Source organism: Condylostylus longicornis, unplaced genomic scaffold (genome assembly GCF_029603195.1).
Source record: "Condylostylus longicornis isolate FDR11 unplaced genomic scaffold, ASM2960319v2 ptg000202l, whole genome shotgun sequence".
NCBI lineage: Eukaryota > Metazoa > Arthropoda > Insecta > Diptera > Dolichopodidae > Condylostylus > Condylostylus longicornis.
In genome coordinates, this window is record NW_026578170.1 from 8,892 (window position 1) to 32,799 (window position 23,908).

The following is a 23,908-nucleotide window of genomic DNA, read 5'->3' on the forward strand; positions in this document are numbered from 1 at the left end:
AATAAGCGCTTCCATCAAATTTTTTTTAAAAATGTGCTAACAAGCTAAGAAATTATACAATTTGCAAGAACACTATTAAAAATTTGAAAGCAATACAGCGACAAAGCCGCAGATGCAAAAAAAAATATAGAAAGCTTATGCAAGCTGCTTGCACAACTTGAAGACAAACTGATAGCTTGCAAAGTTTTATTATTCATGTTAATGAAATGATCTCTTTCAGTGCTTTAAATACGAATAAACTTAGCAAAATGTGAATTGCCTTAGTATAAGTTTAATATTACACAACATGCAGTTGAAATTGTCTGTCACATTAAACTGATAATATTATTAATAATGTCTTTATATCTAACAAGTCCCAATACTCAATTTTTTTTACGAAATATTACGAATTTTTGGCTTCGTTGCTGGTTTTTTCTTTAAATGCCACTGATCGTGTCATATTTTTTATTATTTTTTTCTTTTGTTTACGTAAAAAGATTAATATTTTAAAAAATCTCAGAATATTATACACATTTTTGTAAAAGCTTCCCATTTAAATTCTATTGCACGAAAAAGAAAGAAAGGTAGGAGGAAAGAAAAAATGATAAAATATTTGAAATTCATATTTCAGTATGGTTTCAAATGTTAATGAGGAAGGATGTAAGATTTTTAATGTACATTTTGTATTTCCCAATAAGGTAAGTTGAGTAGTGTCGGCTAACAAAAATGTTAGTAAAAGTAATATAGGTTGACACATTTCAACAAATTGTTTCAAATAATTTCAGTTAGTTTTTAAGTTAAATTAAATTTAAGTTAAATTAAAAATAAATATGTATGTACCTACTTCCAATAATTTTTTTTTTTTAAATAATTATTTTAAAACTATTTCAAACATGTTATATTGAGTGCTTCAAAAATTTTGTTGTGCTCTTCTTTCATATTTTATTAGCAGGTAAACAAGAGCAATCTATTTATAAAATGGCCCTGCCTGTGTATGAATCTTAATAGTAAACGCAAACGGACAAAAATTTACGGATATCAGTACCTACTACCTTGGTATCCATATCAGTAATCGGAGTTTCTGAGTCATTTCCTAAGATAATATTTATTTCAAAAATAAAAAAGATATTCGAATCCGGTCATAAAAATATATTATAGTCTTTTCCAAAACCTTTTAAATATTTTTTTATTTAGGTAATATATTAAGTTTTGAAAATTTTTCTCACAAATAGAGGTAAAATTTAGCAGTGTATATAAAATTTGTATTTAAAAAATAATATTTGATTGTACTTTAGATATTATTTTCTAATTCCCTCTTCAAATTTTTTCTTTAATATGTATTCATATCAATATTTAATAATTATCTTTCATTAATTATATTATCAACTTGACACTACAGTTACTTCCCATCTTGAGTTAACTTGCTCTATGAGAAAAAAAACTGTTCACTTAAAAATAATGAAGTGCTTTCAGTACCATATAAAACGTTGAAGGCGAAGGTTGTGCTTGTTGTTTTTCCGCTGTTTTTATATTAATATAAAAAGTGTGAATTTATTTTAATACTTTTTCTCAAAAATAGCCACTTTAATGTTATAATGCTAAGGATTTAAAAAAAACCTTAGCATTGGACTTGTTAGATGTAAAGACATTGATATTAGTAATTTTTTATTAAAATACATACATGTGCTCATTTTCAAGAGCTGTAATATATTGTATTGTTAAAATACATATTATATTCAATCTCAATTTATGAAGCAAACTTATTTAAAGATAAAAAATATTAATGAGTTTTGTTTAAATTGGAAATTTACAGATATGTACTTCAAATAAATGAATATTTTAAAATATTTTTTAGTTTTTACTTTAAAAAAATTTAACTTTTCTTTGTTAAATAGTACACATAGATATTTTACAGTGGAGGCGAGATAAGAGAAAAAATAAGTACGCCCCGTGACGAGTTTGACAATGCTTTTTATTCATATCGAGGTACATATATGTATGATTCACCTACTTTCCACAAGTATTATATATGAGTTAACGGTTAGAATAGTATCAAAAATATTATTATATTCACATATTAATAATTATTTATAATTATTTCTTACCTTTTTGAATTCGCTATTGCAGGTAATCCTTAAACTGTTAATTTTTTTCTTTACCTCTTCATATGTTATTCCAAAGTGCTTTCAACAATCTAACATCTTATATGCCTTTTGTCTTACATAAACATTTTCATAATCTTTAGATTTAATATTCAATGAGCATTCTTTTTTTTGAATAATGTAATAAATTGAATTAAATTCTCGTAAACTAATATTTTTTTTAAACATTTTTATTATAAATTTATAAAAACTTTATAAAAAAATAATTTTTAACTATATTATTAATTTTTTAATAACAGACCATAAATAAATTTTAAAATACTAAGCTCAGCACAATAAACAGCTGATCACAAAAAACAGCTAGCATAAAAATAAAAATTTATTCTCGTAATTGTTTTTCCTTATTTTCTTTCAAAAAAGTGTGATAAGAATTGGACAAGACTCTATTTTTCTCATTCGATTTTGCTTGATTTGATTCACCGCTTACGCATAAAATATTCATTAAATTTAAATCCTACGAATTAAGATTGTCAAACTTTGCTTGATGCCTTTTATAGATTTATAATACCTTTTATAGAGTATCTCCATTTCAGCAATTCCAGTCCTCCTTGGTTTAGCCGGGAAGTAAGAACTCTACATAAAAAGTACAAACTATGGCGTAAATACGTGTCTTCCCGGAATTCCGTGGACTATTCCGCTTTTCAGCAAGTCTTTGTTCAATTTAAAAGAAGTGTGAAATAACAATATAATTTGTATATTTCTCGAATATCGGAAGATCTTGCAATCCTAAGGTTTTTTAGAATTTCATAAATGTAAAATCTAGAAGGAATCATTTTGGAAAAGTATGTGCATTTTATACGTGGTAAATCCCGACAACTCTCAACACCTCAGTACTTATGCTCACATCATTTCTGTGAATGATGTGGCTTCGAAGTTGAGAGAGAGTGAGATCCTTATTTATGCCGATGATATGAAAATTTTTAAAAGATTTCTTCATTAGCAGATTTCATAGTACATCAGAATCATTTAAATAACTCCCTTGAATGGTGTTCCTTCAACAATTAAAAGTTAAATGTAAGTAAACGAGCTGCCATAAGTTAGACGCGTTGAAGACATCCTTTTATGACAAATTATTCTTTTAATGGTGATAGTATGAGAAGAGCTTTTGCTATTAGAGACCTGGAAGTTTACTTCGACTCTAAATTGTCGTTTTTGGGCCTTTACAATTATGTTATGGGCATAGCTGGGTTTGTTGTATATGTTGGGTTTCATTAAGTGATGGTCAAAAAAGCTTAATGACCGGTACACATTTGAATCTCTTTACTCTTTTCTTGATCGTCCTCATCTAGAATACGCATTGCGAGTTTGGTCCCCAATTTACGACGTTCACAGGAACAGAGTTAAGGACTATTAAAAAAAAAATTCTTGTGATTCGCTTTGCCTCGTTTGCGAGCCGGTGAACAGTATGCTGCGCCTTGTTAATAAATATAAAGATGATTTAGACTTTACAAAGAACGAAGGACACTTTAAAAAAAAAGTGCTTTTATACTTGATCACTAGGTTATATTTTCTTTTTTTTTTTTATTTGCTTTTTTATTCTTTTGCATTTGAATATTATGTATCAGTACCATAAATCTTTCATTTTATTTCGTTTTGTTTTTTATTACTAGAACTAAATTATAATTTGTTAGTAATAGTTAATTATTACTAGCAAAAAAGAAAAGAAAAGAAAAAAAAATATATGTGTATACATATATGTCTATTGGAGTTGCATAATAAATAGAAAAATTTAACACTTTGTAACATATATAGTTGTAAATCTCATTGTAAGTTTTAATTGTAAAAATAAAAAAAAATTAAATTTAATGTATGCAATATTTTGTAAATTTTTTAAGGTAAATATGGAATAAATAAATAAATAAATAATACATAAACGCCACGTAATACTAATTTTCAACAATTAACTAACCCAGAGTAGCAATACTTATCGCGAAAATGCTACAATAAGCACCCAGAATTTCTCTTTATGCGCGATTTACTCTTTCTTGCGTTTTGAAAACACATTTTACGCATATGGAGTACTGTTTATGTGACACACATTCCCATCAAAATTATTAAGTGGTTTTGCTACTAGATTTTCGTGATCACAATTCAACGAAGACATTTTCTTGAAAAGAAATAGCAAAATATTCAAATGTTCAATTATGTTTTCCGGGTTTTTAAAAAGTTGCATAAATAAAGATCAGTGCTGTCGATTGATTTTTTGGATGGGAGCAGAAATGTTCAAAAATGGGAGCCATTTCCCAAAAAGTGGAGCCAATTGCTATATTTCATAAAAAAAACAAAATATTATCGTAGGACTAAAAAACAAATCGGAAAAATAAAGCAAAAACTTTGAACAAAAATTAAAAACAAATTAGTAAACACATTCGAATTAAAAAATATCGCAATGAAAACTTAAACTTAAGATAACATTTTTTACGGCTTTAGGCTCCAGTTATGATGATCAGAAAATACTTTAAAATATTCAAAAAAAAAATACAAAAAAATGTTTATGACGGTTTTTCCTCATCATATGTTTACTGCCTTATTTATTTTCTTATGTGTAGATTTCCTTATTCGACACCATTTTAAAAAGCGTATTTCAAATTGAAAAATGAGTACTTGAAATTTTCTTACTGAAAGTTTAAATAAGATCACAACTTGGTTCCTAGCTTTTCGCATCAATATTTTTTATTAATTTGTTTGATTTTATAATGATGCTTACCATTTCAACATAAAAGAAATTTCTCAATTTAGTTTTAATCACATTATCAGAAGAAAATATTCTTTCAGCTGCCGCACTACAATGCGCTGAACTGAGGAAGCTTTGAATAAATTTTTCAAATTTTCAACAATATACTCGATCCGCGACAATTAAAATGTCAAAATGCAATATGTTATTTATTTACATATCTTTATATATTTTTAATCCTCGGAAAAAAACCGAAATCTTATTCTTAATTATTTTAAACTTTTCTTTAATTTACTCTAACTTTTTTTTTAATCCTTAATGGATCCATGCCAACCTTTGGGGCACAACGTTTGGCACGGTTCCTAGTCGGTTTCACATTTTCCTAACCTGTGAAGCTGGGTAAAGATCTCTGAAAACATCAGCTCTGCCAACAAATCCGACTCTCATCTCAAAGAAGATAGGTAGCATAGTTATCTGGCTGCCGGGTGTTTCCTGAGAAACTTATTTAGGAAGGCTGACAAGAGCGGGTGAAAGCAAGTACTCGGCGCTTAAGCCGGATTTCGTTGGTTAGGAAGCGCGCGGGCGGTAAATCCAGGAGCGTCTGACCTAGAGTAGGTGGCTCCCTGGTATGCGTCTGATCCCTGAGGGACAGCAGTTTTTGAATCCTGGCAGAAGGTATGCAAACGTGAATCATTTGTGCAATGGAGAAAACAAAAGGATTTAGTACCCCAGGTGGTAATCTAACTACATTGGCGAATTCACCCTCTTCGGAGGTCGGCTCTACGGATTCTGTGGAGAGCCATTTATTGCATTTGATTGATCCGTTCAGGAGGAATGGGAAAACCCGGCGTTCACTACCTACATTTGATGTGCGGATTTTAGAAAAGAATAAAAATATAGAAGGTGGACTACCGAACACTGAAGCTCCACAGACCAATAAGGATATAAACATGTGTAAAGCTCAAGCCAAAAAAGTGATGATAAGAATGCTGACATACATAAAAGGATTAGCCAACTAGAACAGCTCTGTGTGGCTTTGCAAAACGAGGTTCTTCAACTGAGGGCTGAGAATGAAAAGCTAAAGAAAGAGCAACATGTGCAAATTACAAACAATAAGTCTAATGATAGTAGTCATAAAGAAAAAAACGCTGCACCACAAGCAAAGCAGGTGAAGTCAATCTTGGACGCCTATTCAAAGGATGAGGAAGAACTCGTCAGAGAAACAGATTGGATCCTAAAGCAAAAGAGGTCCAGTAAAAAAAGAAAAGCGGAATCATCTCCGGAAGTGACGATCAACGCTGAGAAAGCGAATGTTCCTGATTCTAAAGGTCGAGGCGATGTCACGAAAAGCTCTAGGCCGCCTGCACTATTCATAAGTAATGTGGTTGACTGTAATAAAATAGAGTCAACATTACAAAATAAGGACATCAATTATAAGGTTAAAATGATAAATAACAATAATTGTAAGTTCCGAAATGTATTACAGGAATCTTACCAGGGCCATGAATGGATCTGGACTAGAATGGCACACCTATGAAAACAAGCAGGCCAGACCAGTAAAAGTCATGGTAAGAAATTTCACCCCAATTGTAAACCGGAAGATATAAAAGAAGACTTAAGCTCTAGGGGTTTCAAGAAAACACAAAAATTTTGCCAGAGAGAACCAAATTGTGTTAAATGTGCAGGCAGGCACTTAACATCAGATTGTAGTAAGCCACTTACTGCACTAAAGGGTACTGCAGCAAAGTGTTCCAATTGCTTACAGGCCAACCCAGCAAAATATAGGGGAAGCCTTGTAGCTAAGGAACTGCAAAAATGTAGAAACAAGAACAGCAAAAACAACTTGAAGAAGAATTCTGACCAGCCACCGAGGCAATTCACTTCAGAATAGTCTCAAAAGATGTAACATACAAGGACGATCTCCAAACGAAAACTGATGACGGTGGCACGAGCAATAAAGAAAGTGCCAGTGACGTGAATGTTTTGTATAAAATGCAAAATATGATGCAGAACATGCTAGATATGATGGACAAAATCTCTCAGAGATTGAGCACTTTAGAGAGCGAAGGGATAAAATCGAGTACCCAAAGACCTGGTAATTTTAAAATAGCAACATGGAATTGTAATGGTATTGCAAATAAAAAGGAAATGCTTGAAGTTTTTCTACATACACAGAATATAGACGTGTGTCTCGTAACGTAGGTTATAGAATGTACAACTCCAACCACCCTGGAAATATAGTGAAGGGCGGAACGGCGATAATAATAAAAGAAAATGTGGTGCATTGCGATCTGCACCAGATGCAAACCGAGGGAATGCAAATAACGGCGGTTCAGATAACTTCGACTAAGCAAAAATTTAGAGTGGCTGCATTATATTGTCATCCCAGATTTAAAATGACGGAAGAAATGTTTCAAAACGTTCTGGCAGACCTAGGAGATAGATTTATATTGGGGGGTGACTTTAACTCCAAGCACACTGATTGGGGTTCAAGGCATACTTCAACCAGAGGAAGAGAACTTAGGACAGCAATTGGCGGCGCGAGGTGCCTTTTTCATTCTACTGCGAAGCCAACGTATTAGCCAACTTATGTTAATAAGTGTCCAGATTTAATAGATTTCTTCAAAACAAAACGTATTGCGAAAAATTTCATCGAGGTATGATCTTAACTCCGATCGTTCAGTGGTTATTCTTGAATTTAAGGAAAATATTGTAATGAAAAGAGCGAAACCTGCGCTGACTAATAAACTACGCATTGGTCACGATTTCGCTTAGAGATTGAACGACAAATAGATCTAAGAAAAAGAATAAGAAAAACCCAGCGCATAGATGAGGAAGTCGAAAACTTTACTAAAATTAATCAAAATGCGGCTTGGAGTAGCTCGAAAATTAATGCTACTAGAAGGGGAGGCATTAACTATCCCCAACATATACTAGCAAAAGTAAGACAAAGCAGGCGGGCGAGAAAGAGGTGGCAGCAAACGCGCGATCCTACTGACAAAACCAGATATAATCGTGAATCGCAGCAGCTAAGACGCTGTATTACAAAATACAAGGAGGATTCGGTTGTTAATTATGTTCAAAATTTGACGCCGTGTGAATTTTAAATTTTAAATATTAAAAACAAAGATGAAACGTGGGCAAAAACTGGCAAGGACAAGGCAAATGCGTTTGCGGATCATTTGGCCAATATATTCTGCCCGCATGACAGTCAGGGCGTGCATGAAAATGAGGAACCTGCTTTTGTTGGGGATAGCGAGACTATTCCAATTGTCAGGGAAAGAGATGTTGTGGAAGAAATCAGGACTCCTAAACCTAAAAAGGCCCCGGGATTTGACCTAATAACGGCCGATATTTTGAAAAAATTACACCAAAGGGGTATAACTATGCTTACGCGCCTAATAAATGCGTGTATAAGGTTTAATTACGTGCCTGAAATTTGGAAAGTTGCAGAGATAATCATGCTGCACAAACCTGGCAAGCCTACAGATAGGGCGATTTCTTATAGACCAATCTCATTGTTGCCGATGATTTCAAAATTGCTAGAGAAACTTTTATTGAAAAGACTTCAGCCGGAATCATTCAACCATAAATCAGATTCATAGAATAACTGACCTAATAGAAAATTCACTGAAAGAAAAAACAATATGTTCTATCATATTTTTAGACGTATCCCGGGCCTTCGATAAGGTTTAGCATTGTGGATTGATAAAAAACTTAGACGATTAGTACCAAGTCAGTATGTTGACCTGATCGAATCTTACCTGACTAATAGGGTATATCAAGTTAAACAGGAAGAGGAGTACTCTTCGCTTAGGGATATCAGGTCGGGGATACCACAGGGGAGTATATTGGGCCCGATATTATACTGGTACTTGCTATACACGTGTGATATTCCTGAATCGGAAGGAGTGAGAACAGCTACATTTGCTGATGTTATAGCAATTATCGCAATAGGACGAAATGAAAATGAATCTACACAAAAATTACAAAAGGCCAGTGATGAGATCTCAAAATGGACTAGAAAGTCGAATATAAAACTTAACGAGGTGAAATCAGTACACGTAAATTTCATTAATAGAAAAATTGTCAATTCATTTTCGGTTCGGATAAATGGTGTCTTTATTCCGTCCGCAAACAAGGCGAAGGGCCGCGGTACGCAGACTCATATCTAATCTATTCAAAGATTTCAAAATAGGGTATTACGGGACATTGTAAACCCCTCCTTGGTAAGTCCGTAATGCCGATATACAAAGTGATCTCACGATCCTAAGTGTCACAGACGAAATTAAAAAGCAAGCAGCCAATCATAAAATGCGTCTATACAATCATGTCAACATCGAGGCGACTCGATTTGTTGACAATCAAAACTTTGTTAGGAGACTTAAACGTACGAGACCTCTGGAGTTAGTTTAATGTTTTTTATCTGGAGCAATGAGTACTTAGTACGCTATTGTGCCAGATCAAAAGGTTGTAAATAATCAAAAAGGTTAGAGCAAAATTAATGGTTAGTCGTTTCCGACTAGTTTTATAATTTATTTTGAGGTGGGTGTTTTTTTTAGTAGATTAAAGTTCCACACTATTGCTTTTCGTCTGGCAGTGTCTTCGGAGATTTTTCACCCTTACTTTCGGTAAGAAAAGAAAAAAACAATAAAAAAAAATCCTTAATCGATTAGAATGCTAACTTATAATGATTATTTTTTTTAGTTTTTTCTTTTATTTAGGTAAAAAAGCGATCCGTTATTATCCGTTTTTATGCTTATATTTTATGCTTAAACTTTTACGATCACTTTTATTTGTACTGCATTTATATTAGGCAATAGGGACGTGTGACGTGAATCGGTCAATTTTATTTATATTTGATCAGTTCTCGTTCGTTTTTATTTGTACTGGATTTAGTACATTGTTCAATTTTACTTGTATTGTATTTATATTGCCAACTGATCATAGACTCCTATAATCATTGACTCCTATAATGTATAAGACGTCTTAATATTTTTGCGTATGTGTGTATCCAAAGTTTTTTGTTCGGAAAGAAGACTATTAATTTCTTTAGTCCATATATAAATTTCGTACGGGAAGGCTGTGTCGCTAAGCGGTAAAATAATTTATTTGCTGCTTATAATTTAATTTTAATTTAAATTTAGTGAATAATTATATTAATTTTTTGTGCTATTAAATTATTAAATGAAGAATTATAATTTATATTAACTAAATTTTGCCTTTTTTTCATAATATTTAGAATAAAACAAAGGTGAATTTGAAAAAATAGTACTAAAGTTTATTTAAAAAGAAAAAATGACCTAATGAATTAGTGAGATTCGGTGTACTTTTTAAAGTTTCTATTGTAATCGTATTTAAATAAAATATAATAAGATATTTGATTACGTTCATATAAATAGGTGTTGTGTCATATAAATGCCCCGTAGGTGTTGCGTTGAAGGATGCAGAAGCAATATTCTATGATACTCGTAATAGGAGAACGTAAATCCGATATTTACATTTACTTTGCCAAAGAACGAGATCATCAGGGATAAAATGTATACAAGCATTAGGAAAAACAAATTCGACACCACCGAAGTATTTTTAATTTGTAAGAACTTTATATTCTATTTTTCTGCCTGTGGCAAATATAATTTAATAAATTACTTAGTAATGTTAAGATTTGTACAATTTAAATAAGTATGTAATTTAATCTCTAATAAAAGAAAATTAAAAAATTTTGTGAATTTAGTTGAATACATTTTTGTCATAAAATTTATTTAACTAGTTTTAAGAAAAATTGATCAAAAATTTTATTTTTTTATGTAAATATGTTATGTAGTTTATTTAAAAACAATTTTGTTATGTATTTACTATGTTGGTTTTAGCTAAAAAATATTTGGTTACTTGTAATTTATTATAATGCAATTTGTTACCCGTAATAAGTAACTAGTTTGAAAGAACAAGAAATTTAATTTTGTTAATATTTAAACGAAATAAAATAATTTCTGCATATTTTTTGTATTTAATCGTTTTGTATTTTTCAAGCATCCCAAATTACCACAAACATTTTAAATTTATTCGAATATACCTAATATAAGAATATATTTCTTAACAAAAGGTATAATGAACAATTTTGAATACACCGTATGTATGGATTAGTAAATTGTGCATTACGAAGTCTTGAGAATAAAGATGTTTGTGAACTGATTCGGTCACCTTTGTGTTTATAGTATTTCATTAGAATTCTTCCAAAAATTTTTTGAAAAAAAGTGCTTATTAGTTTCACTCTTCTACACCCTTGAAGATAGAAAGTTGAAATTTAAGACCTACATAGACCTTTACTAGAAACTTTTTTCCGTAGAACAAAATTTTTACCTATCTCCCCCCCTCTAGAAGTTACACCCCCCAAAACCTTAAAAAATGGCCTTTTTCAACTATTTGTTGCAATGAAACCATAAGCATTTTTGAAATTTTGCAAACGCAGAAAGGCAGTGACTTGCTTCCTCTAGCGCGGTATACTATTGTGAAACTTTAGAAAACAATACAGCCGTTCAAATTTACCGTTATCTAAAGCCCTTTTTTTCCAAATTTTTGATGTCGTTTTTCTTTTAGACCCCTGCCTGTAGAATCTTGAAATTTAGGGTCTTTTAGACATTAACAAATAGTTTATTTTGTTAGAAGAAAATTTTTCTCAAGTTATCGCCTCTTGAAATTTGTAAAATTTGAATTTTTGACACCTTATATTTCCGAAACCGCAAGTTTTTTGAAATTTCTATAAACGCAAAAAGCTAACGGTAAATTTCATGACATTAAAAAATATAATTATTTTTCTTAACTCACACAATTAAACCTTAGAATCGAGCATTATGTTAATCCCTCTATATTAATTTTTGCTTTATTTCAAAGGCTGCATATATGCGTCATCCTAAATATATGCAATCCTAAAAATTGCTTTGCATATGAACGAAAACAATATCACGTGTTGAAGGGAAAAGTGCTACAATACAAACCGTTGGTTTGACCCAACTTTATTTATTTTACTTCTCATTTTCTTTTATCAATATTGCGTATAGGAGAATGTCGTTGGTTTTTATAAGTATTTACATATGCGTTATTTAGTATGTCGTTCAATTTTATTTTTATTGTGTAATATTAATACAAAAAGGAATAAAGCTGAATTCATTGGTTCGTCAGTTAAACGACGAGCTGATATAAATTACGTGAAAATTTGAATTTTGGACATTCTTTTTATTTTTAGGACAGCTTATTTTCCTCTCTCTCAAAAATCGTTTCCTCTCTTGAATCGACTTCAACTATAGTGCGGAGGTTTTTTTAAAACGTCAAATTTTTATATACTGAACTATTAAAATTACATATAATTTTTGTCAAAAAAGTAATAAATGTTTTATTTTAATTTTTATTTTTTGAGGAAAGTAGATAGAGGCTAGAGCGTAAATTCAAAAAAAAATGAAAGATAGGCTCTACTGCTTTGCCAGTTTATTGATCAAGCAGTCTATTCTGTGAATATTATTAAAAGCTAAATTGACTTTTGAAAGAGTCAGTTAACATAGTCAACGAATATAATAATGTAATACAATTTGGCTACACTCCCCTTTTTTATTTGACAAAGAAAAATTTTGTTTATTCGATTAATATATGTATGTAATTCATTAAAAAACACATACAAAACTGTTGGAAGGCGTTTTTTGAATGGAACAAAGTAAAGATATCAGAGAAATATTCTTAAAGATATAATATTTCCTTTATTAAACCTAAATTAAAAAAAACAATGCCATCTCATAGAACATCAGAACATGGATATTCCATATATGTACGTAACTAAACACATGGTTATTATTTTTTTTAGCCTGAACAGCTTTCATTCACAGGTGGGTTTGATATTTGTTTTTAATTTGATAGTAGGTACTGGGGCCCTTACACTTCCCTCAATATTTCATCGGGCTGGATGGATCTTAAGTACAGCCGTTATTATAGTTTTAGCCTTCATTAGCGGAGTAACATCAACTTTTGTAATAGAATCGATAGCATGTTCTGCGGCAATATCTAAGTGGAAAAGTTTGCAATCGAGGAGACGTGTTGCAGTAATAGTATATTAAAAGCTATTTTGTATTAACTTTAAAAATGAAATTTCAGGATAATGAAATACGAACTCATGAAAATGCTGATGAAGTATTAAACGAATCAAATGAATCTGAAAACGATACGCAAGGGGAATCTTTGCTTCTGTCTTCAAGATCATTTTATAGACTGGACCAAAAAATTGAAATGGGAGAAATGGCATCAATTTTTTTTAACGATGCCGGTAGAACTACTTTTTACGTTTGTTTTATAACATATTTGTATGGAGATTTGAGTATATATAGTGCAGCGGTAGCGAAATCTTTACGAGATGTTTTTTGGTAAGTAGCATTTATAATATACATGTATGGTGTTTATAGATAGTATCTGACTACGTTTTTTGAATGAGTAAAATCCATCATACAAATGGAGTAAGACCAAAACAAAGTTATCAAGTAAAAGTATAATTGCTAAAAATTTGATTTTGGATAACTATTAATAGATGTAGATAATTCCAACTTTGCATTCATGTCATAAGGACAAGCTTTAAAACCTCTAAAATAATTTAAGCTTTAAAGTCTACTTAACCTCGAGAATGAATTGTAAGTTTGTATTTCATATGTGATATCTATTTTCTATTGTTTCTTCTTCAAATTATATAGCGGACTTTAATATTTCAAAATATCTAATTTCATATTTTTTATAGCAAAAATGGTAAAAACTAAAATTATCAACTATTATTGTAGAAAACGTAAAAAAGCTGAGATGGTAAAATTTTTTTTTTACTTTTTACATATTATTTTAACATATATGTATGTACATAGTATATTTAAATTGACAGTTCATATATGGTTCATTTACATTCTAAGTCAAAATGTCAAAATATTAATATTCAAACAGCACAGGGCTGGTATTAAAAATATTCAAGACTCAAAATTATTAATATAATAATTTATTATCAGAAATAAGGAAGAGATTATGAATTGAAACATTTTTCGGTTAGATATCTTTACGTAGACCAAAATCAAATTTTTCAAAAACTAAAAATTAACAAGTAAACGTTTCAGTCGGTATTAACCGATTGAATTATACCCTGCACCTTTTATTCTTTTATAGCAATAACTCAAACCTATGAAACCATTCTATAGAAACTTCACGGATATGTCTGTCCTATAATTGGACACACAACTGCCAAGTTTTATGAATCTAACTTTATTATTTTTCCAAATATTTAAAACTAGCTTTTGGTGTTGTATCGGAGGTACCCGAACCTGTCAAGCAATTCCACTAAAACTTTACAAATATATCTGATCTATAATTGGACACACAACTGCCAAGTTTTATGAATCTGACTTAATTATTTTTCCAAATATTTAAAATAAACTTTTGGACTTGTACGGAATCTACTCGAACCTGTCAAGCAATTCAACCAAAACTTCAGAAATATATCTGATCTATAATTGGACACACAACTGCCAAATTTCATCAATCTGACTTTCCAAAATATTTTTCCAAATACTTAAAATTAGCTTCTGGAGTTGTATGGCAGGTACCCGAACCTGTCAAGCAATTCCACTAAAAATTTAAGAAATATGTCTGACCTATAATTGCACACATGACTGCCAAGTTTCATTAATCTGACTTTATTATTTTGCCGTATATAAAAAATTTGCTTTTGGAGTTGTATGACAGCCACCCGAATCGGTGCGGCTAGCCAGGGATGGCGAACCTAAGGCACACGTGCCCAAGGTGGCACTCGTCTCTACTTTCCCTGGCACGCGCTAATAAATACAGTGCAAAATTTTTTATATTTCCGATATTATATTTGCCTAAAATATAAAAATTATATTTGCTAAAAATTGTTTCCAAAAATTTTTTAAGTGAAGCCTGTGAAGCCTGTATTTCCTTTAAAAACAAATAATATTATCATCCTGATATTGATGACTTAGCGCAGCAATTCAACAACAAAAATCTCTTTAATTCTATATTTATAATGTATGTACAAATAAGATTATGTCAGTTATAAATAAATCGACATATTTGTGTAAATGACAAATATATTTTGATTATTTTAAGGTACGCGAGTATTTTTTTCTAAAATAATTATTTTTGGCACGCAGTCCGATAAAGGTTTGCCATCCGTGGGCTAGACCAATAAAATTTTTATGAATGTTTAGAATATAATTTGACACGTGTATACAAAATTTTATAGTTATAAATTCATTAGTTTTTGAAATATTTAAAATAAACTCTTTGAGTTGTATGGCAGCTACCCGAACCCGTTGTCCGAATTAGGCCTATTACAATAGGGTTCGTCCTTGGCACAAAAGAAACAACTTGTGCAAGTTTGGTGTCGATTGCATTATTCGTTTTTGAGTTATCGTGCGATCGGGCGGACGGAAGGACGGACGGACATGTCCAAACAAGAATTTTACGCTGAGCAAAAATATATATATGTCCATATCGCAGATGACACCTTCAAGTAGTTATAAATTCCATACCAAAGTTAATATGCCCTTCACGAAGTGCAGGGTATAAAAAGGGGTTTTTTTCTTTTGGGTACAAAATAAACATAAAAACAATAAAAACAAAACGAAAAAAAAAAATAAAAAAATTGAAACTTTTAATATTTTGAGGATTTTAAAACATATTAAAATAATTTTAAAAATGATGTTTATTTCCATATTTTTGAATGAAAAATAATATTTTTAATAATCAATTTTTAGATTTGTAAATAATGTTGTTCAAAAAAACATTAATTTTTAATTTTGCTAAAATCTTTTCTTGAAAAGTTTTAGCTATCTCCCCTCTTCCTTTAAAAATTATAGCTCCTCAAAGAGCCATTTTAAAGAAACCATAAATATTCAAATGCAAAAAATTTGCTGCTGGCATTTTTTATAGCGGCACGGCATAACTTAATATTAAAAAGAAATGTCTGTTAGAATTAATCGTTACATAAAGCCCATTCCTTTTTAAAATAGGTTGTAGAAGTCTGAAACTTTTAGATACTAATAAAAATTTTTTTCCAATTTTCGTAAGTTATCGTGTCTCGAAATTTGTAAAAGTCGCATTTTTAGCAGTACATATTTCCGAAACTGCAAGTTTTTTCGAATTTCTATGAATGAAAGCTAACAATAAATGACGCAATCAACCCTTGAATTCGAGAATTATATTAACGCCTCTATTTTTTTTTCAAATGCAGTATTCTCACTTGGAAAATTGCTAGTTTACAAACCATTTAAAGTTTTAACCAAGTTTATTAATTTTGTTAGCTACTTTTAATAAAAAATCTTTTCCGTTTGTAAATAATTTATTTTGTTTATAAAAAACAAACATCTATGTGTGAGTGTCAACACATACTATGACAAAATGTGCACACATTAACGCAGTCAATGTTTTTAATAATAAAAAAAAAACATAGTGTGCTTTTGAAAAAAATATTGAAATTCAAATCATGTGAACTGAATAATTTCAGTATTTTAAAAAATTTTAAATTTTTGAAAATTTTTTTAGTTGTATATTTTTTATAAATATGTGGTGATGTGTATTCCTAGCTAAAATAATTATATTTGTGTTTGTATTTTTCATAAATACGAGTATACGCACACATAAAAACGCTTTTTATTAAATTTTTTAAGGGAAATGTTTATTTTTCAGTTTTTTAAAAAGAATATTGGTTCAAGTCATCAATTATAATATTAATATTTGGTTTTTGTACCTATTTGAATATTTTCACATATTTTGTAATTCTCAAAATTAAAAATTTCAAATTAAAAATCAAAAGTAAAAATTTCCCATCCAAAAAAACTGAAAAAGTAGAATTTAAAAAGCTGAAGTAGAAAAGTAAAATGTTCACGTTTTTTTGCACGAAATTCTAAGTCTACAAAATAGTTTCTGTTATTATTATGAATTTACTATTAAATTTAAATAATCAAATTTCTAGAGAATAATATAATACAGAATTTTTTTTTATACACATGTACAAGATTTTGAAGTTTAATGATTCGAAGCGTACGGAATTCACCCAATAATATCCGTAATTTATTTCTTCAAGTGAATAAGGCGTATTGCATACTGATAAGATTCTTAACCAGATGATAAACTTTTTCATTACTGATTTCGCACACGTCTGCAGTGATTCTGTTGTACAGTTTAATAGTATTTTAAAATAAACTTCTTTTGTGCCGCTCAGTTCAAGTAAAAGGGATTCTTAACATGTTAGCTGCTCTAGTACAATGCCGATGAAAGTCTAGAACAACATCAGAGCTGTAATTTGATTTTATATTCGACCTGATTGCTTTACGGAAAAATTTAATTCCTTAAAAGAAAGAATGTTATAATTTGGACAGTGTTCCAGGACCCTGCTTTATTTTGATTGCCCTAAAAATGACTTTATTAATCTTTTCTATAATAAATCTCGAACAGCTTGCCAATATTGAAATATTGTACTTTATATACGGGACGATATACGCATTCAGGATCAACCTTGCAGTTCTGTCATCCCATTTAACCCCTGTGCGCTTTATTACACCAATTAGTGAATACATTGTAGAAGTTAAATATTCGACATGATTATTCCAAAATAGTTTCTCATCAATTATGACGCCTAGGAGTCTGAGTAGTGATTCCCTGCCTATAAGTACATTGTTAATTTTGAAATGAGGCCAAATATCGTTTTTATTTTTTGTTTTAAAAACGATGTATGTATTTTATTTTTCCATTGTTGATTGTTAAGTTATTTCCAAAAGCCCATCTATTAAATATATTTTGATCATTGTTAACCTTATGTTCAAACGTAGGTCGATCCGTTCCTTAGTACAAAAAGCAGGAATCGTCAGCATAGATTTTACAGCTAGCCCTAAACAATGTATGTACAAAAGATATAAAATTGGACCCATTTTATATCTTATATGGAGAATCGAAGCCTGCGGAACACCACATCTTAGAAATACCTCATCACTTGTTGAGGTGTTTGCAGAGGTGCAGCTTATAACCACCTTATGCCTAGTTCATACAGCTTGTCAATCAAAATGCAATGGTCGATTGTGTCGAAAGCTTTTTCAAATCGATGAACACGGCTGCTAAACATCTCTTACGATCCATTTCTTTTTTAACGAAGTCTTACATATGGACCAAAGCTGCTTCCGTATTACTTCCTGACTGGAAACCAAAGATCTTTCAAAGATCTTGGATACTGTTTGCAATAATAATATTGGTCTGTAGTTTGTTGAGATTGTGGCATCACCCAATTTGAAAATTGCTTTAATTACAGTTTTTTTCAGCATATCTGGAATAATTCCTTCAGAAAAGCAATTGTTCTGAACGCTATCGTCAGATCTTTGGACGATATATCTTTAAAGACAGGTGCAACGTTAGGTTTTAAGGAGTTAAGGACTGGACATACCTCGCCAAAGTCCTTTGGTTTGGGGAACATAGTCCTGGGATTGTAATTATTACTATAGCAATCTTCTAACTCCAGTACATCATCAATTTTAAAACTTATTTCAGCAGTGTCCTTCTTTTTGTTTATATGATTTTCTACAATCTCAACTTGCATTTTGTAATTCGAAGTTAAACTGATTTTGCTTTGCCTCTTTCATTAGGAATTCAATTTATTTTTCATAAATTTGAATCTTTGTGTGTATTAAGGCTCATTTGGAAATTTCAGTTTCTTTTTATAAAGGTGATCACTCAGCTTCATTATAGTCAAGATATCATTGGTAATCTAGGTGTTTTGTCTAGTCTTAACTCTCTTTTAAGTCATTTCGCTTCCATTATGTGTTGTATCAGCTTCTCAATAATGTTTGGTGGCTGATATATTAGTTTGGTACCGACAGTGTTGAGCAACTTTTCATAGTTCACCACCTTTACATTAGTAGCAGTCATTGCCTTTAGTTTGAGCGTAGTTTTAGTTATGTCTAGGATTCTATGCTTTAGTTAGGATTCTCTAATCAAACGTAGCATTGTCGATAGTTTATATTTTAATATCTGCACTTGTTTGTTTTATGCTAGTTAGGACATGATCAATAATTGTAGCTGAGTTGTCGGTAATTCGTGTAGCGTTTTCAGCGTCAATTTTATTAATAACCCTTAGTGAACAAGCGTCTAGGTTATCCATATATTTTTTCTTATTAGGATTGTTGTTCAAAAGGTCAATGTTCGTGTCCGCAACATATAACAAATTATATTTCTCCAAAATATCTAACTTTAAATCATTAAAATCATTTATGTTCGTATTTTCTGTTCTGTATGCCGTTGCCAGTCGAATCTTTGGAGATGTGTCTGTAATTTCGATTGTTATTGCGTTGCATAATTCAATCACTTGCAATACTTTAAATTTGATTTCTTTTTTTACAAAGATTGCCGTGCCACCACCAGTATTTTTATTTCTACAGTTAAAAATCAACTTGAACCCATTAATATTACATAAGTGCTTTTAGTTGTCGTAAATCCACGTTTCATTCATAACAATTATATTGATTTTGGGGTTGTTATGCAAAAATAAATAAACTATATCAAGTTTGTTCCTGATACTTCGGACATTGAAATAAGCTATTTTTATGTTTGGGTGTTTCATTATTGGCAAATTTAAAATTAAGTACAGTGAGTCAAAGTCAAAATGATACACCTTTAAAAAAAAGTTTTAATTCAATTTTTTTTTTATTTTTAAATCAAAATTAGGTATTTTATGTACATAAATTACTTCATTGATATGTTAACTAAAAAAATACAAAACTTCAGTACTTCAAAATTTACAGTTAGATTACAAAATAAAAAACAATAACAAAACTTCAAATTTTTAGTCAAAGTGAAAATGATACAGTATAGGAATAACAGTAAAATAATATTCTTAAATACATTTTAATATTCGGTATGTAGTCCTTTTGCAAATCTAACAGCAGTTAATCTATTTGACATGGAAGAAACTAGCTTTTTTGTAAAATCAGTTGGAATTTTCGACCATTCTTCACTCAGCACTTGTTTTAGGTGATTTGCGTTTGTAATTTGATGTTGTCTGACTTTGTCGTCCAAATAATCCCACACATGTTCGATAACATTCAAGTCTGGCGACTGCGGGGGAGTTTCAATTACCTTGGGACAAATAAACAGCAGCCATTCTCGAACAAGAAATGATTTATGCTTGGAATCATTGCCTTGGTGGAAGGCAAAAATGTGTTCCAGACCTAATTTTTTTGCACTCTCTTGAAGATTTTGTTTTAAGATATTTAATATTTCATCTTGTCCATTTCACCTTCAATAAAATGTAGATTACCAAATCCGCTTGCCGCTATACACCCCCAAACCATCACCGAACCACCACCATGTTTTACACTTACAGTTAAATTTTTTAATTTCATCTCCTCGTTCTTTTTCCTCCATACTTTGCACTTATCATCTGACCTAAAAATGTTGAATTTGCTTTCATTGGTATAAATAACGTTATTCCAGAACGAATCTTCTTTTGAATTATAGCGTTCAGTGAATTTTAGTCTAAGTTTTTGGTTTTTCTGACTGATATATGGTTTTTTTCTTGATATTCTACCATGATACTCGTACTTTCGTAAAACATTACGAATTGTTTCAGTACAAACATCAATTTTTATATGCTTTGCAACTTGTACACGCAATTTAGGTGCACTTAGTTTTGGCTAAGCTTTTAGCTCTCTGAACGCTCATCAAAAACCTATTTTGGACTTTTTCTAGTCTTATTTGCAATTTGGTTGTTCCTATATCGCACCAAAATATGCTGAACAGCTGATGCGCTTCTATTTATTATTTGTGCAATATCCCTGATGCTTTTTCCAAGCCCATGGTGATGAATGACCAGTTCTCTTTCCTCATAAGACGTTTCCTTACCCATTTTTAAAAAAATTTATAATATAAAGTTTTTAAGCCAGAAAGTTTTTTAAACACTTCTCTAAACACTTTAAAAGAACAAACAAGATCAAATTTATTGCATTCCAAAAAAAAAAATAAATATATTCTAACGGTAAATTTTTAGTAATAAGGATGTGTGTCATTTTCTCATTGACTATAATTTTGTACTTTTGCTGGTTTTTTGTTGTTTACAATCTAACTGTAAATGCTAAGTTTTTTAAAATTTGTATTTTTTTAGTTTACGTACCAACGAAGAAATTTATGCCAACAAAAGTTCAGAATTCAATTAAAAATTAAGAAAAAAACTTTGGTAAATGATTTTGTAATCCAATCCCTACCGCTTACAGTTAGCACAGTTAGTTTTTCTTCGTCTTTGCATTCCCATGTTAGATGATTTTTGGCACATTTTCTGCATGCAGGTGGCTTGCTACAGGTGTTCTGAACAAGTTTAAAAGATTGACATCCCGCACATTTCGCTATATAGATGTTTCGCTATATTAATTTGGGAAATTTTATAATAAAAAATTTAATTTGTTTGAATAATAAAATGTAATAAGACAGAAAAATACAGGAAACAATGTTCAAGGCTTGCAAAAACGTGTGAAGCGAATAAGGAGAACCCTGAGAAGGATATCCCAGAGGCAAATGCTTTTTATAATAGTTTAAAAGGCGGATTAGATGTTAAGTTATTTTTCGTTCCTACAGAAAATTTTCCTGAATACTCTAAAAAATTACCACATGGTATAAAAGTAATTCCTGGAACGAGGGACATTCATCAAATTATATGTTTCCAAAATAGTAAAATCATCTACAGAAATCTTTCTTGTTTTTGTAAAACGAATAATTGGATACAGGGAAAAGTATGTGATTGTCATAAAATAAAACCAACGGCGTTCGACATGTTACCCAAAATACAAAACAAAAATAGACGTAGGTTTAAATATAATGAAATTTATACAGATTCAGAATCTTAAAAAGACAAAATGCAATTTTATTTAACAGATATATTTCTTTTGCATTGCCCCTTTTTAATTTTTGGATTATTTTTTGAAGAGACTTTAATTTTAATTTTTTATACATTGAAACACTTTAAGTTTTTGAAGTAAATATTGAAATATTTTTTAAGCTTTTGTCATGTTAGAAAGTCTAAATATATTAAAAAATAAAAATAATGTTTTTATTCTAAGTTTTAATTCTGCCTTTCCTGAGTGTTATGGTATTTCAAGCTTTTGAGAATTATTAATTTTAGGTTTAAAAAATTATCAAGTTAAATTTGTATTATAGGATAAATTACTCGAGTATAAAATCTACCTAATAAAATACTTTTTTCATAAAAATTTTTCAAGAGATAGAAACAAAAATTCCTAATTTTTTATTAAATTATATTTGAATATTAAAAAAAAGGGTTTACAGATTGAAAGGTTCTGTATTACTAACACTGGTAAGACTTTGTGGAGATTGAAAAAATTATAGTAGTCATTCAATTTTTTTAAAAAACATTTGATAACACTCAGGAGTAAAATTCTTACCTTTTTTCATAAATCTTGAAATAAATCTGAAAATTTTGTCTATTCGAGTGTCCCATCACTAAATTCAAAAAATTGAAACATTTCTTCATTCTAAAACACCTTTCCTACTTTTAAAAAGTTAAATCGTAAAAAAAAAAAATTGCAACTGAATGTACATTTTTGATGCAAATTACCCTTAAATGACCTTAAAACAATCATTATTGTCGATTAATGCATTTTGAACTATGAGATCATTCATCACATCGCTGTCGTCCATATAATTGTAATCTAGACCGCTTACTTTAAACCTCAGCTTTTTAAGGACCGTGGTTCTGATTTTATACTTTGTGCCTAGATAGTTTTTGGCAGCATTTTCTATTCTTTGCCATACACCTCCATGGCCGACTTTTCTAAAATTTTTTATCGAAACTCTAAAAGCACTGAGTTTTAGCATTTTTTTATTTCTCCTTCAGTTTCGTCCGACGTCCGAACAACTTTTTTTGGTTATATAATTATGCCGGGGAGATTTGATCTCTGGGATTCGGAGTTACTTTTATTTAGATTAGCATTACGAGCAACAGATGCATATGTGGCGTTTGTTCTATTGGTATCAGAGATTGATTTTAGTTTATTACCCATGTTATCAATTTTCCTATTCATATCAATCATTTCCAAGATGAGATTGCTTATTGGACTATTTTTTCCAAGTTAGTTTGCCTTACAGGTCAGACACTATATATTTCACAGCGAACAAATTGATAGGCCTTTTCATAAACGCTGTATATAGGAAAAACGGCCCTGTATTTGTGTTCATACGACAATGTGGTTAATCTAGTTTCATCGTAAATTTTTTTGATTTTATAGAATAGTAAGATATATGTATGTATATTGAACATTTATTACGTTATATTTTTGCGGTACACTAAGTCCTTGAGATACGACATTTTTGGTTCCAGATTTGTGTCGTAACTCGAATTGTCGTTTGAGGAGGAAAAAAAGTGTATGGAAACCAAAATTGAATTAGACAAACTATTTTATAATGTAATTGACCTGTTCTTTTTATTAATTGTTGGTTATTACTATGTTCTGGCTGAACCTAACGAGAAATTGTGCTTTCGCTTAAAAAGTTAAGCAGAGAAAACTATCCACTGAAAGTAACCTCAATGATCTAATTACTCTTTTACATCCCTAGATTGGGTCGATGGGCTCTCCTTCTTTTCACGCTTTTCGTTGTTCTGGTGGCTTCGGATTCTATTTGATGTTTTATTGAGTATTTGCGAATATCTTCTTTTACTGTGTTTATGTTTAAGTCACTATGGATAGTACTTTTTCTCACGTACCAGGGGGCCTTAACTATGTTGCGTAAGACATTGCTTTGGATGGATTTTATAGATTGGTAATTTGTTCGTTTCGCACAAACCAGAGCTGTATCCCGTCCAGATTGATTTTATAACTTGTTTATAAATCAGTAATTTGTTGTGAACATTTATTTCCGAAAGTCTTTCGAGTAGCCAATTTAGATGTTTAATTGTAATGCTCAACTGTTCTTTTTCTTTTTAATGTGCTTTTTCCAGCGGAGTTTCGCGGCTAAAGCCAACCTAAATATTTCGCCTCATGGGCAAACGGCAGGGGCCGGTTGTTGA

At 30.5% G+C, this 23,908-nt stretch overlaps 1 protein-coding gene across 3 annotated transcripts in view; it reads left to right on the plus strand.

Moving 5' to 3' along the window:
* The first annotated feature begins 641 nt into the window (after positions 1-641).
* Positions 642-23,908, plus strand: part of LOC129616422 (transmembrane protein 104 homolog) — a 41,315-nt gene continuing 18,048 nt past the window's right edge. Inside the window, exons 1-3 of one of the 3 annotated variants that reach the window (XM_055532041.1) lie at positions 642-677; positions 12,668-12,902; positions 12,955-13,220. In XM_055532041.1, the coding sequence (XP_055388016.1) occupies positions 652-677; positions 12,668-12,902; positions 12,955-13,220 (527 nt within the window). In that variant the 5' untranslated portion in view covers positions 642-651. Of the gene's footprint in view, positions 678-12,137; positions 12,632-12,667; positions 12,903-12,954; positions 13,221-23,908 lie in introns of those variants that run through there. The other 2 variants (XM_055532043.1, XM_055532042.1) reach the window with 2 other exon arrangements.